Consider the following 13,327-nt stretch of genomic DNA (forward strand, 5'->3'; position numbering starts at 1 on the left):
TTAAAACATAAAACATCAGTCAAAATAATTGGGAAGAAAAAGTTCACTCTTCCGGGCCCAACAGGTCATATTTTTCCCATTTCTAGCTATGAAAGTAAACCAATGTTAATGTCATTGTTTGACTGCAGGAGAATGTTGAGGAAAGAAGGAAAGTTCATTTAGCATAAAAATGATTTAACAAATAAATAATTGTTTTAGATGTAATAATAATATGTATTTCTTTACATTAAATTATGTGTTAAGTCGGGAGTCGGCAAAGGTTATGTTGAACTGTGCAAGACAATCAGGAAGAAAACAAGACAAAATCTGAGACAAGCAAACACCAAGAGAATAGAGAAGCAGTTGAAAGTGGCAAAGGGTTGAAAAGAGCACAACAGGAGATGGAAAGAAGGCTCTGATTCAAGCACTAGAAGGATGGAAAGGTAATAACAGACAGAAAAGAATCCTCGAGATGCAGCATTCTATCAGGCACTGTACGAAGATCACTCCCAAACATTCAGTTGAGACCAGCAGAAGAGACTCCAGTAATCATGAAATGTGAAGTGGAGAAGGCAATCCATCAGATGAAAAACGGAAAATCACCCGGTGAAGATCTTGTGTGATAGAGATGATAGATGAGGTGACATCCTAATGGAAAACTTCAGCATCTTTACAACAAATTGAGACGGAAAAGAGGGAAGAACGCCATCATTATTCTACTCTTCAAGAAGGGAGACAAGAAAGATCTTGCAAACTACCGCCCCATCAGTTTGCTATCCCACATCTACAAGTTGTTCATGAAAATCATCAAGAACAGAATCAGTGGCACTCTGGATGAACATCAACCCCGGAGCAAGCACAGGAGGATTCTCCACTGCAGACCACCTGCATGCTACAGGACAAATTGAGAAAACCAACGAGTACCAACAACCACTGTTCATGGCATTTGTAGATTACGAAAGGCATTCCGATTCCATCAAGCATGCCCAGTATTCCAATCACTTGCGAAACACGGAGTACCAGGAAAGATCATAAACAGCATAAAGGAAACATAAGAGAAGGCACAGCACAAATAAGAACAGAAAACTGAGCGAAAAGATCAAGATAAAGAAAGGTGTCCGCTAAGAGATACACTGTCACCTATCATGTTCACTGCTGCCATTGAAGAGATCTTCAAAAGAATATCATTGGAAAAAGCCATCAACATCAACGGAAGAGTAATGAACAACTTAAGATTCGTAGATGACATCATCTTGTTTGCAAACAAAGAGGAAGATCTCCAAGAACTTTTGACGAAACTGAATGAAGAAGGAAAGAAAGATGGTATGAAAATGAATAAGAAAAAAACCAAGATCATGTGCAATGACATCGCAAGGAGGAAGCAAAGAAGAGGGATCACAGTTGACGGAGAGAAGTTGGAGGAGTTGGATGAGTACAAATACCTTGGAAAAATGTTAACAGCAAGAAATGAAATCAGTGTTGAGGTCAATCAAAGAATCAATGTCGGATGGAGAAGATTCGGGCAATGCAGTCACTTTCTAAAGGAGAAGAACATCCCAAACAGTTTGAAGAGGAAAATAATGGACACTGTCATTTTACCATCTATGACATACGGAGCAGAAACATGGGCTTACAAAACACCAATCAAGAAGCTGGCAGTCACAACAAAGGAGCATGGAGAGGAGCATACTAAATATCAGGCTAAAAGACAAGATCAGGAATGAAGTAATCAGAGAGAGAGAACCAGGGTGAAAGATGTCATCCAAACAGCAAAAGAAATGAAAGGCAGATGGGCAGGCCATGTGGCAAGAATGGAAAACAACAGATGGGCCAAATTGACAACAGAATGGTACCCAAGAAACTGCACCAGAGGAAGAGAAAGCCAAAGAGAAGATGGAGAGCGAGATCTAAGAGGAAACCGAAAGACCTGATGAGGAGAGCTAAAGACCGAATCGAAAAAGAAGTTGTGGAGGCCATCTGCCAGCAGTGGCGTGAACGGCTGATGATGATGATGATGAAGGTAATTGAATTAAATTATGTAGGCAAAACTTGTATCATCAAATAAATGAATAAGTGTCCCAACAGTCAGAATATTTTAACAGTCAATTTCCAATGAGAATACTTAATGCATCCAATTGTCAAAACAAAAAATCTCAAATAACCACACCTGTCAACACAAAAAATTGGCAAAAATCATATATGCTTTAAACAAAGCAACTACATCAAGTATGAAGGAGAAATTAAATGTTATAATATTTTACATATAAGATGTTAAAAAAAATGAGTACAACAACTTCAATGACTACAATAACTTCAACAGCTTGGATCTCAAAACAGCCACTGTAATAACCTGAAAGTAGTCAATTACTGTATTCAACTGTATTCAATAACTTGGTCCAAACAACTCAGCCCCTATTCAACCCCTAATTTAATTGTAAGCCTAACTTTGACCATAGCTCCCAACCCTAACCTTAGCCTTTACCTAAACCATTATATGGAACATCGTGCTGTCAAACTGTGAAGAGTGCTTGGCAACCAATGCATCTTGAAATTGAATTGGCTGTTGTCCGAACACAATCTGATATAAATAGCTTGCACATAATAATCTTGGAATACATAAAATGTAAACTTAACATCTTCAACCTTCACATATTACAAATGGTAATAATGAAACAACAGTAATATGAGATCGACACAACATGCAAAAAATCACCATCAAATTTCACAATCCATGCAACCAACAACAAACACCATTTGTTAATTAACAACCCTTCGTAAACAAAAATTGTATAAAAGACTTTCATTCGCGCATTTGTGAATGTCAGCACGAAGTCGCAGCGAGCAACGTCGCATCAAAGAGCGCGATCTTTATCATGAATTCATAATCTTAGCCTAAGCAAGTAAAAGATACGATAAACATCGCGTGTCAAAACGCAATAAATTGTTGCTTTGAAGGGGTAAGTTTAAATTGAAATAAAAACCTCTCGAATGATTAGTCAGTCATTAAACAAAACTGTAATGAACTTTGATTACAAGAATTTGTATACGGAAATACGTAAACTCGTCAATCTATGTGCACAGCTGTTCAAGTCGCACATTTCAACATGTTGACAATTTTTGGTCGGCAGCGATACGTTTTCTATACAATAACTACAAAGTAGCATTCTCATTTCAAATGTTAAATAAGATTATCACACACACACACGTGTTAAAATGACTCTAACTTCGACCGTTTTAGAGAAAACCGTCGTAAAGTATCATACCTAATAGCTGGTCGGGTTCCAAGCCGGACACATTGTCAAGTCCGCAAACAACGAAATAGTCAATGAGCCGTTCTCCCGCAGACGTTGGAGCGGTCATGGCGCTCTTCTTTATGTAACCCTTACTTTAAATAGAGAATACGCCATTTTTTAAGCTACATATCACTGTATGCAAAGTCTCGCATGCATCAAACATGCAAAGAAAAATCGTTCTCGTTCAAATGTCATGAAGTCATAGACATGGTTTGATTGATCTCTTGCCACTCCAGCTTCGCGGAGGAAGGACTGTACACTGACCGACCATTGAACTGGACTATTATTTCACCGCTGGCGTTGTTAGATCATGTCAAACCAAACCCATTGAGTTCTAGAAGACCTGGAGGAATGTACGGTGGCCCATAAGGGCCATCACTTAAAAAAAGTCACAACACAAGTAAATGTAATCACAACACAAGTAAAATAATCACAACGCAAGTAAATAAAGTCACAACGCAAGTAAATAAAATCACAACACAAGTAAAATAATCACAACGCAAGTAAATAAAGTCACAACACAATTAAATATAGTCACAACACAAGTAAATATAATCACAACGCAAGTAAAATAATCACAACGCAAGTAAATATAATCACAACACAAGTAAATATAATCACAACGCAAGTAAAATATGAAATACTGGAAATTCTTTTTGTGAAGTGGAAACATTGTTGTGATATTTTGCAAAATGGCGCTTGTTTAAATTTGTTCCACGAAAAACCAGACTTATTATAAATTATATTCAATATATTGCTTGATGGATAGCAAAAAAAATGTTTTGTTCAAACTGTGGTATAGAAAGTGTGGAAAATGCGAATTACTGTTATAAATGTGGCAACTCCTTCGCACCGATGCGCGAAAAACTTGAAGAATCTGCAAACACATGTTCTACGTCGAATTCTATAACTAGTGGGATCTCAGTATTATGTGCTAGCGGTACCCTTACTGGTACAACCCAGCCGCCTAAAACGTTAAGTTTTTACGATTTCAAGCGCCAGAAGGAAAGCGATAGGCGCAGCAGACTCGAGCCAAAGACCAAGAAACTCAAAGCAAATTCTGGTAAAGGAAAAGATAAGGAGCATGAAGTAAGCATAAATATTGGTTACATGAAGGTCGATAATGACGGAAATTTGAAAGATGTCGGGGTAAAACTCTCCTGTAAAAGTTTTGCAAGTGCGAAAAAAGAGAGAAATCTTAGAAAAGCAGTTAGAAAACATGCTAACCACGACAATAACATCCATGGCGAGTTGGAGCACGTCCTTTGAATGTAAACGGGAAGGAAATCACAAATTTGCCGGGAACTGAAAAGAGTTTGTGTTAAGCGAATACAGGGAAGATATAGGGAAGAATTATAATCGCTTAACACTTTTCATTGCACTAAAATCTGCATATATGTACACAGAGATTTCAAAATTAAAAAGAAGTTGTGATGATAGTGAACCAGAGACAATCGCAGATCTTTCTGATGAGATGTTTTAGAAACTGATGATACAATTGAATTGAACTCTCACCTTGTCCATCTTCAAGTCCATGTGAGCCATCAACTAGCTTGCATATTGCTACAAATCTCCCAATGAATACACCTCCCATATATAACTCCCAAAGTGCAAGTAACTATGTATCACGTAGCAAGGAGCTCAAATGTGAGTGCCCAACATGTCAACAATACTTTTCAATAGATGAAATAGCAGAGCATGCAGATATATGTTGTGACATATGGGTGGGAGCACTTCAATCTCAAAATGGATAGTGAAAAGAACATTCCCGAAGAAAATCCTTATGTGGTGATAAACCAAGATAACACTACAAATGTGAAAGATAAGTTATTGGATATTAAAGCTGTAACATTGTCACCAAAGGCAGTAAGATTAAATGTTTGTAGAAAAAATATATGGTGTGACTTCATTGAGTATAGATCAAGTGGTAAAGTGTCACCAACTGACAGTGTAAAGATAGTGTTTGTTGGAGAGTGTGCAATTGATGACGGGGGGCCAAAGAGAGAGTTTTTTTCAGGTACTAATATTGTAAGACATATGTTTCTAGGGTTAATATGAGCACCCTGTTGATTTAAAATAAATATATTGTTCTGCTACACTTCAATTCCCTTTGCAGCTTATTTCCCATAATTTGTCTATCATGCATCAATCAATGTTGACAAGTTTGGTTTAAATATAGGATGGGGACAATTGAAAAAATATGATTAGATGTTAATTCTTTCATCAGAAATGTTGGAGCATATGGAAAGAAGACTGTTCTGTAATGGAAAACCTATTAATTCAACTGTCGCCATCATGAATGGAGACTTTCTGCTGGCGCAGGTCATGGTGATGTCATTACTTCAAGGAGGACCAGCTTCATCTTTTATAAGTCCAGATGTTTACAAGTACATCACCAAACAGGCACTCACAACAGAAGGAATGCCCGACTCCAAGTACAAAAAAGCTGTTAAAAAGGTATGCCGCAACAAGATGGAGATTACCATATGCTTGATTATTACTCCTTGCTGTGGCATGATTTTGAAATAAGTCTATTTTTATTATATTCTCTGATGTCAGTAATGATTACTTTACACTTCTCCTTTTCAAAGATAAAGCAAGCTTGTGACGATGAAATGTTGAGGGAGATACTTGTCAGCGATGATATGATTGAAATGCTATCAGAGGCTGGATACACTGGTGTACCACATAAAGAGACAGTGCATACTGTTTCCAAAATTGCTCAGTAAGTACATTTTGAAAGTTAATGGAGATTAAAAAAACTATTCTTGTGCTGCTGGTTTATAAAGTCTAAGATTTATTTCTATTTTTAAAGGTCAATTTGCGTAATGGGCCACTTTTCATCAGTTCTTCCTCAAATTATGCAATTGCTTGAAGGCCTCAGCAGTTGTGGTCTTATAAATTATATGATAGAAAATCCAGAGTTGTGGAAGCCATTGTTCGATCCTTATAACGATTCGTTTAAACTTTCTGCTGATACTTTCCTCAATGAAATTATTCCAACATTCAGCAGTTCGCAGATTCACAAGGAAAAGGAGGTTGACGTGTACAAGATATTTTGCGACTATGTGCAAACCCTAGATACTGAAGGTTAGTTTGAATATATATGTTGTAAATTGGGTGCCAAATTGTATTATTGTATTTACGATGGAATTTTTTGAAAGTATCAAATAACGCGTAAAATTTATTGAAGTGATGTTTTCTAATCTGAAGTTGTGGTATAAAACAAAAATGGATACCTTGATTAGTTTGTTTATTCATTTTTCAGTCTTAAATGTTTAAAATGTTTTTAACAGGAGACGTATCCATATCAGCGTTTCTGAAGTGGTTATCGGGATGTAAGACTATTCCAGTTCTGGGTTTTCCAAAAAAATTTTCCGTAACGTTTGTACATGATTGCAAAGAAAATTGTAAATGTCGCCCCACAACATCAACATGCGATCTTCTGCTGAGAATTCCAGTTCATATAAGTAACATTAGTGAGATGGAGCAGATGACACAAATATAATACGAACTAAAATGAATTTAAGTTTTATAGCGTTAATAACTCTCATCTGTCCATCGTAACTTTGCTATAATTCTATAGATCAATTATGTTTTTATATATAACAGATTATTGATGATCCGACTTCACCTGAAGGTGTTCAGCAAGAACGACGTATGAAGTTACTGTCGTAAATTAATAATATAGCCCTTGATAAAGGGGTGGATGGTCAAAATTATAAATGTCATGGTTGTTCCAGACCAATTGGAATAAGTATGATCAATGAATTCTTGACTTGTTATTTCGTAATAACTCAAATATATTTATTTTCAAATTTCTTAGCTTTAAATGATTATCTTTGTTATAATAGTTTCTTTGTAGAAACTATTATAACATAATCCCTTTTTTCCGTGAAGCCCATGGATGCGTTCGTTCATGATGAAAGAGTCATATTGTATAAGGAGGCTCTCGTTCATCACGAGAGAGTTATGAGAAAGTTACGTTGTAAAAGGTAATAAGTAAAAAACGTATAAACATGCTTAGTGTTTGTTTGTTATAGTTCAAAAGGCAGAAGTTGTTTGAACCTTTGAAGTATCCTTGGACGTTCTAGTTTTTTATGAGAAGAATTCTTGTAAAGAAAAAGATAAATTTTGAAAACCAAAGAATCCCGTTTTCGGTCCATGCCTCCAGATACCCCGAGATAGTTGAGCACTAGAGCGTGGCATGTTAACTAAGGGAACCACATAATCCTTGTTTGTTTTCCATGAAACATATGGATGGTTTGCTCGTGATACATGAGAAACAGTAAATGGGAGAGTTAAATCAGAAAGATATAAACCGATAAAATTGGTATAAAACTTGTTTAAGGTTGTCTTTAATTATAAGTGTGAGAAAAAGACAGGGTCGTAAGAAGTTAATTGAAACATTGCTTGGTTTGTTTTATGAGAAGAAAACAAAAAGATAAAATTCTTCCCGATACCTTCTTAAGCGCAAGGCACTAGAACGCCGCATGTTAACGTTTCGGTAGGAGATTTCGGCCCCTCCACGCTATCCTACTTGGGAGATGCCAATAGCAAGCTTCCGCCCATCAGACCCTGAGATCACCTGCGATAGGCTTTGCTCAGGGTACGCAGGAAGAGTGCGGTCGCCACCACCGAAGTGAGGGCCCCTAAGCCACTGCATACTATATCGCACCCAGCTTCCACTGCTACTTGACATCTACTATATGAAGTTTTAGCTTTATATATATATACCAAAATTTAAAGGCCTACGAAAGTTGTGGGATGATTGTTATCGTTACTGCGCATGCCCAGATAGTTTCTTCGATAATTTGCGACTAAGTGAGTTAATTGACACAAATGTAGTGCAAGTACATATAGTTGGTCGTTGTCATGACTATGAACAATTACTGAGTGGACTGCGCATGCTCGAGCGCATGCGCAGACGATTCTCTATTAAATTGTTACTAAGCATGCTATTTACTTCAAAATTGGTACTAGTAGATGCAGTTGGTCGTTGCCATGACCACGAACTTGGGTAGCTGGTCAAGTTGATTGCGCATACTCAATAAGACTGCGCATGCGCAGATGATTTGTCTTAAAACGTGTGACTGAGCGAGCTAATTACTCCAAAATCGGTACTAGTACATCCAGTTGGTCGTTACCATGAGCTTGGAGAGTTTGTGGAGTTGACAACGCATGCTCAGATTCTCAATTAATTTGTGACAGAGCGAGCTCTGAAATTGGTGCTTGTAGATGCGCTGAGCAAGTTTTCCATCATATATTTTTGGCATGCTTTTTGTCTACTTAAGCTTGTTTTTACAAATGCATGTGAAACTCGTCAACACTTTGTTACGGCACTCGTAATATCCGTGACAACGTTAAAATGTTTTTATTTTCTCTACAACTTTATATCTGCATATTGCATGTCATATCCAAGCTTTCCTTTGATTTGACGGAAATGGTTTTATTCACTCTTACATCTTCTGCCTTTATAATTAGTCGATCTGTATTTCTAAACTAATATTTACAAATGCCTCAAGAGAATCTTTTTATTTTATTGGCTCTCTTCTACAAATACAATACCATGTCCGACTATTTGATTGCACGAATTTTGTAATTTGATCACTTTTTGACACATGTGTTTACCATGGGAAAGTTGGATTGCTTAAATGTACGTAGTTATTTAGACTAGTTGGATCCATAGTTATCCTGTAATGTATACTCTTGTGAAACACCAATGAGCATACGTAGTGTGTCTTCTTTAACCTCTATTCTTGTTCTCCACTTCATCATCTATCCATATTTGTTCTTTTTTAGTTCTCAGCTCAACGAAACCCTTGTCTGAAGTTCCTAAAGCCTTGATCTACCCAAGAAAGATCTCTGGTGGTAACATGTTAGGTATGGCTAGTGGTTGGTCATCGTCATTGAGCCTTGTGACACTAGTTCAGTAGACGTTAATTGTCCTGAAGACGTTGAGGAGGTTGCTAGTAAAGCGTCGCCTAAACCAGAAGTTAGTTTTCATGATATGCTAACGGATTACGCAAACGTTGTTAGGAAGAAGTTCACATCAAATGGTTATGGTCTCGTTCCATCGTCTTCTGAGAAGGTTTCATGTTCATCCTGTATCTTTCACCAATGTTACAAATACTTAGTTTTTATGCTTTTGAAATTGTCGTTTTATGACTATTATTTTAGAGCATAGACATTGAAGAATCTTGTGGTAGTACAGGTATTTTCAACATTTTTGTTGAAAAATTCTCTAGTTTCAATTCTTCGAAATTTCTCATCTTAATTATCACCTTTACTTTAGAATCCTTTCGATACGAGAAATCGTCGGGATTTGAGGTACTTTATACGATATATTGAATTTAAGTTTTATAGCGTTAATAACTCTTATCTGTGCATCGTAACTTTGCTATAATTCTATGGATAAATTATGTTTTTATATATAACAGATTATTGATGATCCTACTTCACCTGAAGGTGTTCAGCAAGAACGACGTATGAAGTTACTGTCGTTAATTAATAATATAGCCCTTGATAAAGGGTCGATGGTCAAAATTATAAATGTCATGGTTGTTCCAGACCAATTGGAATGAGTATGATCAATGAATTCTTGACTTGTTATTTCCTAATAACTCAAATATATTTATTTTCAAATTTCTTAGCTTAATAAATGTTATCTTTGTAGAAACTATTATAACAAAGTACATAATCCCTTTTTTCCGTGAAGCCCATGGATGCGTTCGTTCATGATGAAAGAGTCATATTGTATAAGGAGGCTCTCGTTCATCACGAGAGTTATGAGAAAGTTACGTTGTAAAGGTAATAAGTAAAAACGTATAAACATGCTTAGTGTTTGTTTAAGTTATAGTTCAAAAGGCAGAAGTTGTTTGAACCTTTGAAGTATCCTTGGACGTTCTAGTTTTTTATGAGAAGAATTCTTGTAAAGAAAAGATAAATTTTGAAAACCAAAGAATCCCGTTTTCGGTCCATGCCTCCAGATACCCGAGATAGTTGAGCACTAGAGCGTCGCATGTTAACTAAGGGAACCACATAATCCTTGTTTGTTTTCCATGAAACATATGGATGGTTTGCTCGTGATACATGAGAAACAGTAAATGGGAGAGTTAAATCAGAAAGATATAAACCGATAAAATTGGTATAAAATTTGTTTAAGGTTGTCTTTAATTATAAGTGTCAGAAAAAAGACAGGGTCGTAAGAAGTTAATTGAAACATTGTTAAGTGTTGACGAGTTTCACATGCATTTGTAAAAACAAGCTTAAGTAGACAAAAAGCATGCCAACAATATATGATGGAAAACTTGCTCAGCGCATCTACAAGCACCAATTTCAGAGCTCGCTCTGTCACAAATTAATTGAGAATCTGAGCATGCGTTGTCAACTCCACAAACTCTCCAAGCTCATGGTAACGACCAACTGGATGTACTAGTACCCGATTTTGGAGTAATTAGCTCGCTCAGTCACACGTTTTAAGACAAATCATCTGCGCATGCGCATTCAACTTGACCAGCTACCCAAGTTCGTGGTCATGGCAACGACCAACTGCATCTACTAGTACCAATTTTGAAGTAAATAGCATGCTTAGTAACAATTTAATAGAGAAATCGTCTGCGCATGCACTCGAGCATGCGCAGTCCACTAATTGTTCATAGTCATGACAACGACCAACTATATGTACTTGCACTACATTTGTGTCAATTAACTCACTTAGTCGCAAATTATCGAAGAAACTATCTGGGCATGCGCAGTAACGATAACAATCATCCCACAACTTTCGTAGGCCTTTAAATTTTGGTATATATATATAAAGCTAAAACTCCAAATAGTAGATGTGAGGTAGCAGTGGAAGATGGGTGCGATATAGTATGCAGTGGCTTAGGAGCCCTCACTTCGGTGGTGGCGACCGCACTCTCCCGGCATACACTGAGCAAAGCCTATCGCAGGTGATCTCAGGGTCTGATGGGCGGAAGCTTGCTATTGGCATCTCCCAAGTAGGATAGCGTAGAGGGGCCGAAATCTCCTACCGAAACGTTAACATGCGGCGTTCTAGTGCCTTGCGCTTAAGAAGGTATCGGGAAGCATGGACCGAAAACGGGGTTTTTTGCTTTCGAATTTTATCTTTTTGTTTTCTTCTTATAAAACAAACCAAGCAATGTTTCAATTAACTTCTTACGACCCTGTCTTTTTCTGACACTTATAATTAAAGACAACCTTAAACAAGTTTTATACCAATTTTATCGGTTTATATCTTTCTGATTTAACTCTCCCATTTACTGTTTCTCATGTATCACGAGCAAACCATCCATATGTTTCATGGAAAACAAACAAGGATTATGTGGTTCCCTTAGTTAACATGCGACGCTCTAGTGCTCAACTATCTCGGGTATCTGGAGGCATGGACCGAAAACGGGATTCTTTGGTTTTCAAAATTTATCTTTTCTTTACAAGAATTCTTCTCATAAAAAACTAGAACGTCCAAGGATACTTCAAATGTTCAAACAACTTCTGCCTTTTAAACTATAACCTAAACAAACACTAAGCATGTTTATACGTTTTTACTTATTACCTTTTACAACGTAACTTTCTCATAACTCTCGTGATGAACGAGAGCCTCCTTATACAATATGACTCTTTCATCATGAACGAACGCATCCATGGGCTTCACGGAAAAAAGGGATTATGTATTTTGTTACAATAGTTTCTACAAAGATAACATTTATTAAGCTAAGAAATTTGAAAATAAATATATTTGAGTTATTAGGAAATAACAAGTCAAGAATTCATTGATCATACTCATTCCAATTGGTCTGGAACAACCATGACATTTATAATTTTGACCATCCACCCTTTATCAAGGGCTATATTATTAATTAACGACAGTAACTTCATACGTCGTTCTTGCTGAACACCTTCAGGTGAAGTAGGATCATCAATAATCTGTTATATATAAAACATAATTTATCCATAGAATTATAGCAAAGTTACGATGGACAGATGAGAGTTATTAACGCTATAAAACTTAAATTCAATATATCGTATAAAGTACCTCAAATCCCGACGATTTCTCGTATCGAAAGGATTCTAAAGTAAAGGTGATAATTAAGATGAGAAATTTCGAAGAATTGAAACTAGAGAATTTTTCAACAAAATAAATAAATAAAGGCGCTGTCACTTGGAAGTATAACAAAAATTATGAAACTTGGTACGTTTATGACAATTTAAGCCCCCTGCAAAAATGCTTAAATCAATTCATGGGCCATAAAATATATTAAAATGTTTCATCCTTGTTTTTCTTTTGAAACCGAAATTCTGAATGTTAGACAACGATTTTCTAATGTCAGAGGTTTCGAAAGTTACGACTTTCTAATGTGATGCCTTCCTTAAGTTACGCCTTCCCAACATTACGATTTCGATTCAAACGTTACAACTTTCTCGCGTTGAAGATTTCTCACGAAACAGATTACAAGTTTTACGGCTTCTCAATGCAAGATACAACGCTCTAACGTTACAACTTTGTACGTAATATCACGGCTTCCTAATCTTACAGATTCGTTATGTTACTGCTTTCTGACATCAATGCTCAAACTTATAACAAAGTCTTAAGTTTAAGTGGTGAAATTTCACAATGCATGCACACGTGACGCATAGGTTTGAAGAAAACTTTCTCCCTTATGACACACACAGATGTTGCTAGAGTCACAACAATTTACAAAACAGAGTCTCGTTTTAAATAAACAATATAATGGCTAAATGCTTCCCTTGCTCAGACCCCTCAGCTTCTCAAGCTCAGTCCCCCTTCAGCAAAGTAACAAGGTTTCTTTTATGAAAAATTGGTTGTTTCCAACCAAGCATAAATCATACCATGCAAACTGCATGTTCATCAAATGGATTCCAGGGGACATGATCAGGATAATGAGCTAATGTCTTTGCCCGATAAGACCTTTCAAGGGGTGGAACGTGATGTGAATCACCTACAAAAGAAACCAAAGAAATACTTGAATTTATGAAATGCAAGGATATAAACACTCTTGACATTTTGCAATATT

General features: G+C 36.6%; 1 protein-coding gene across 1 annotated transcript; it reads left to right on the forward strand.

Moving 5' to 3' along the window:
* Window positions 1–5,018: 5,018 nt before the first annotated feature.
* LOC124439414 (G2/M phase-specific E3 ubiquitin-protein ligase-like) lies at window positions 5,019–6,784 on the forward strand. Its single transcript, XM_046989639.1, has 5 exons — window positions 5,019–5,289; window positions 5,500–5,729; window positions 5,864–5,997; window positions 6,088–6,362; window positions 6,569–6,784. Exons 1-5 carry the CDS (start codon window positions 5,019–5,021, stop codon window positions 6,778–6,780), a joined length of 1,122 nt encoding a protein of 373 aa, XP_046845595.1. The 3' UTR covers window positions 6,781–6,784.
* The last annotated feature ends 6,543 nt before the right edge of the window (window positions 6,785–13,327 follow it).

The sequence above is a fragment of the Xenia sp. Carnegie-2017 genome, unplaced genomic scaffold, assembly GCF_021976095.1.
Source record: "Xenia sp. Carnegie-2017 unplaced genomic scaffold, XeniaSp_v1 HiC_scaffold_19, whole genome shotgun sequence".
NCBI lineage: Eukaryota > Metazoa > Cnidaria > Anthozoa > Malacalcyonacea > Xeniidae > Xenia > Xenia sp. Carnegie-2017.

Coding starts and splice junctions, on each gene's coding strand:
- LOC124439414 (XM_046989639.1), top strand. CDS start 5,019: ATGGATAGTGAAAAGAACATTCCCGAAGAAAATCCTTATGTGGTGATA. Junction 5,730..5,863: donor ACAAAAAAGCTGTTAAAAAG/GTATGCCGCAAC, acceptor TCCTTTTCAAAG/ATAAAGCAAGCTTGTGACGA. Junction 5,998..6,087: donor ACTGTTTCCAAAATTGCTCA/GTAAGTACATTT, acceptor CTATTTTTAAAG/GTCAATTTGCGTAATGGGCC.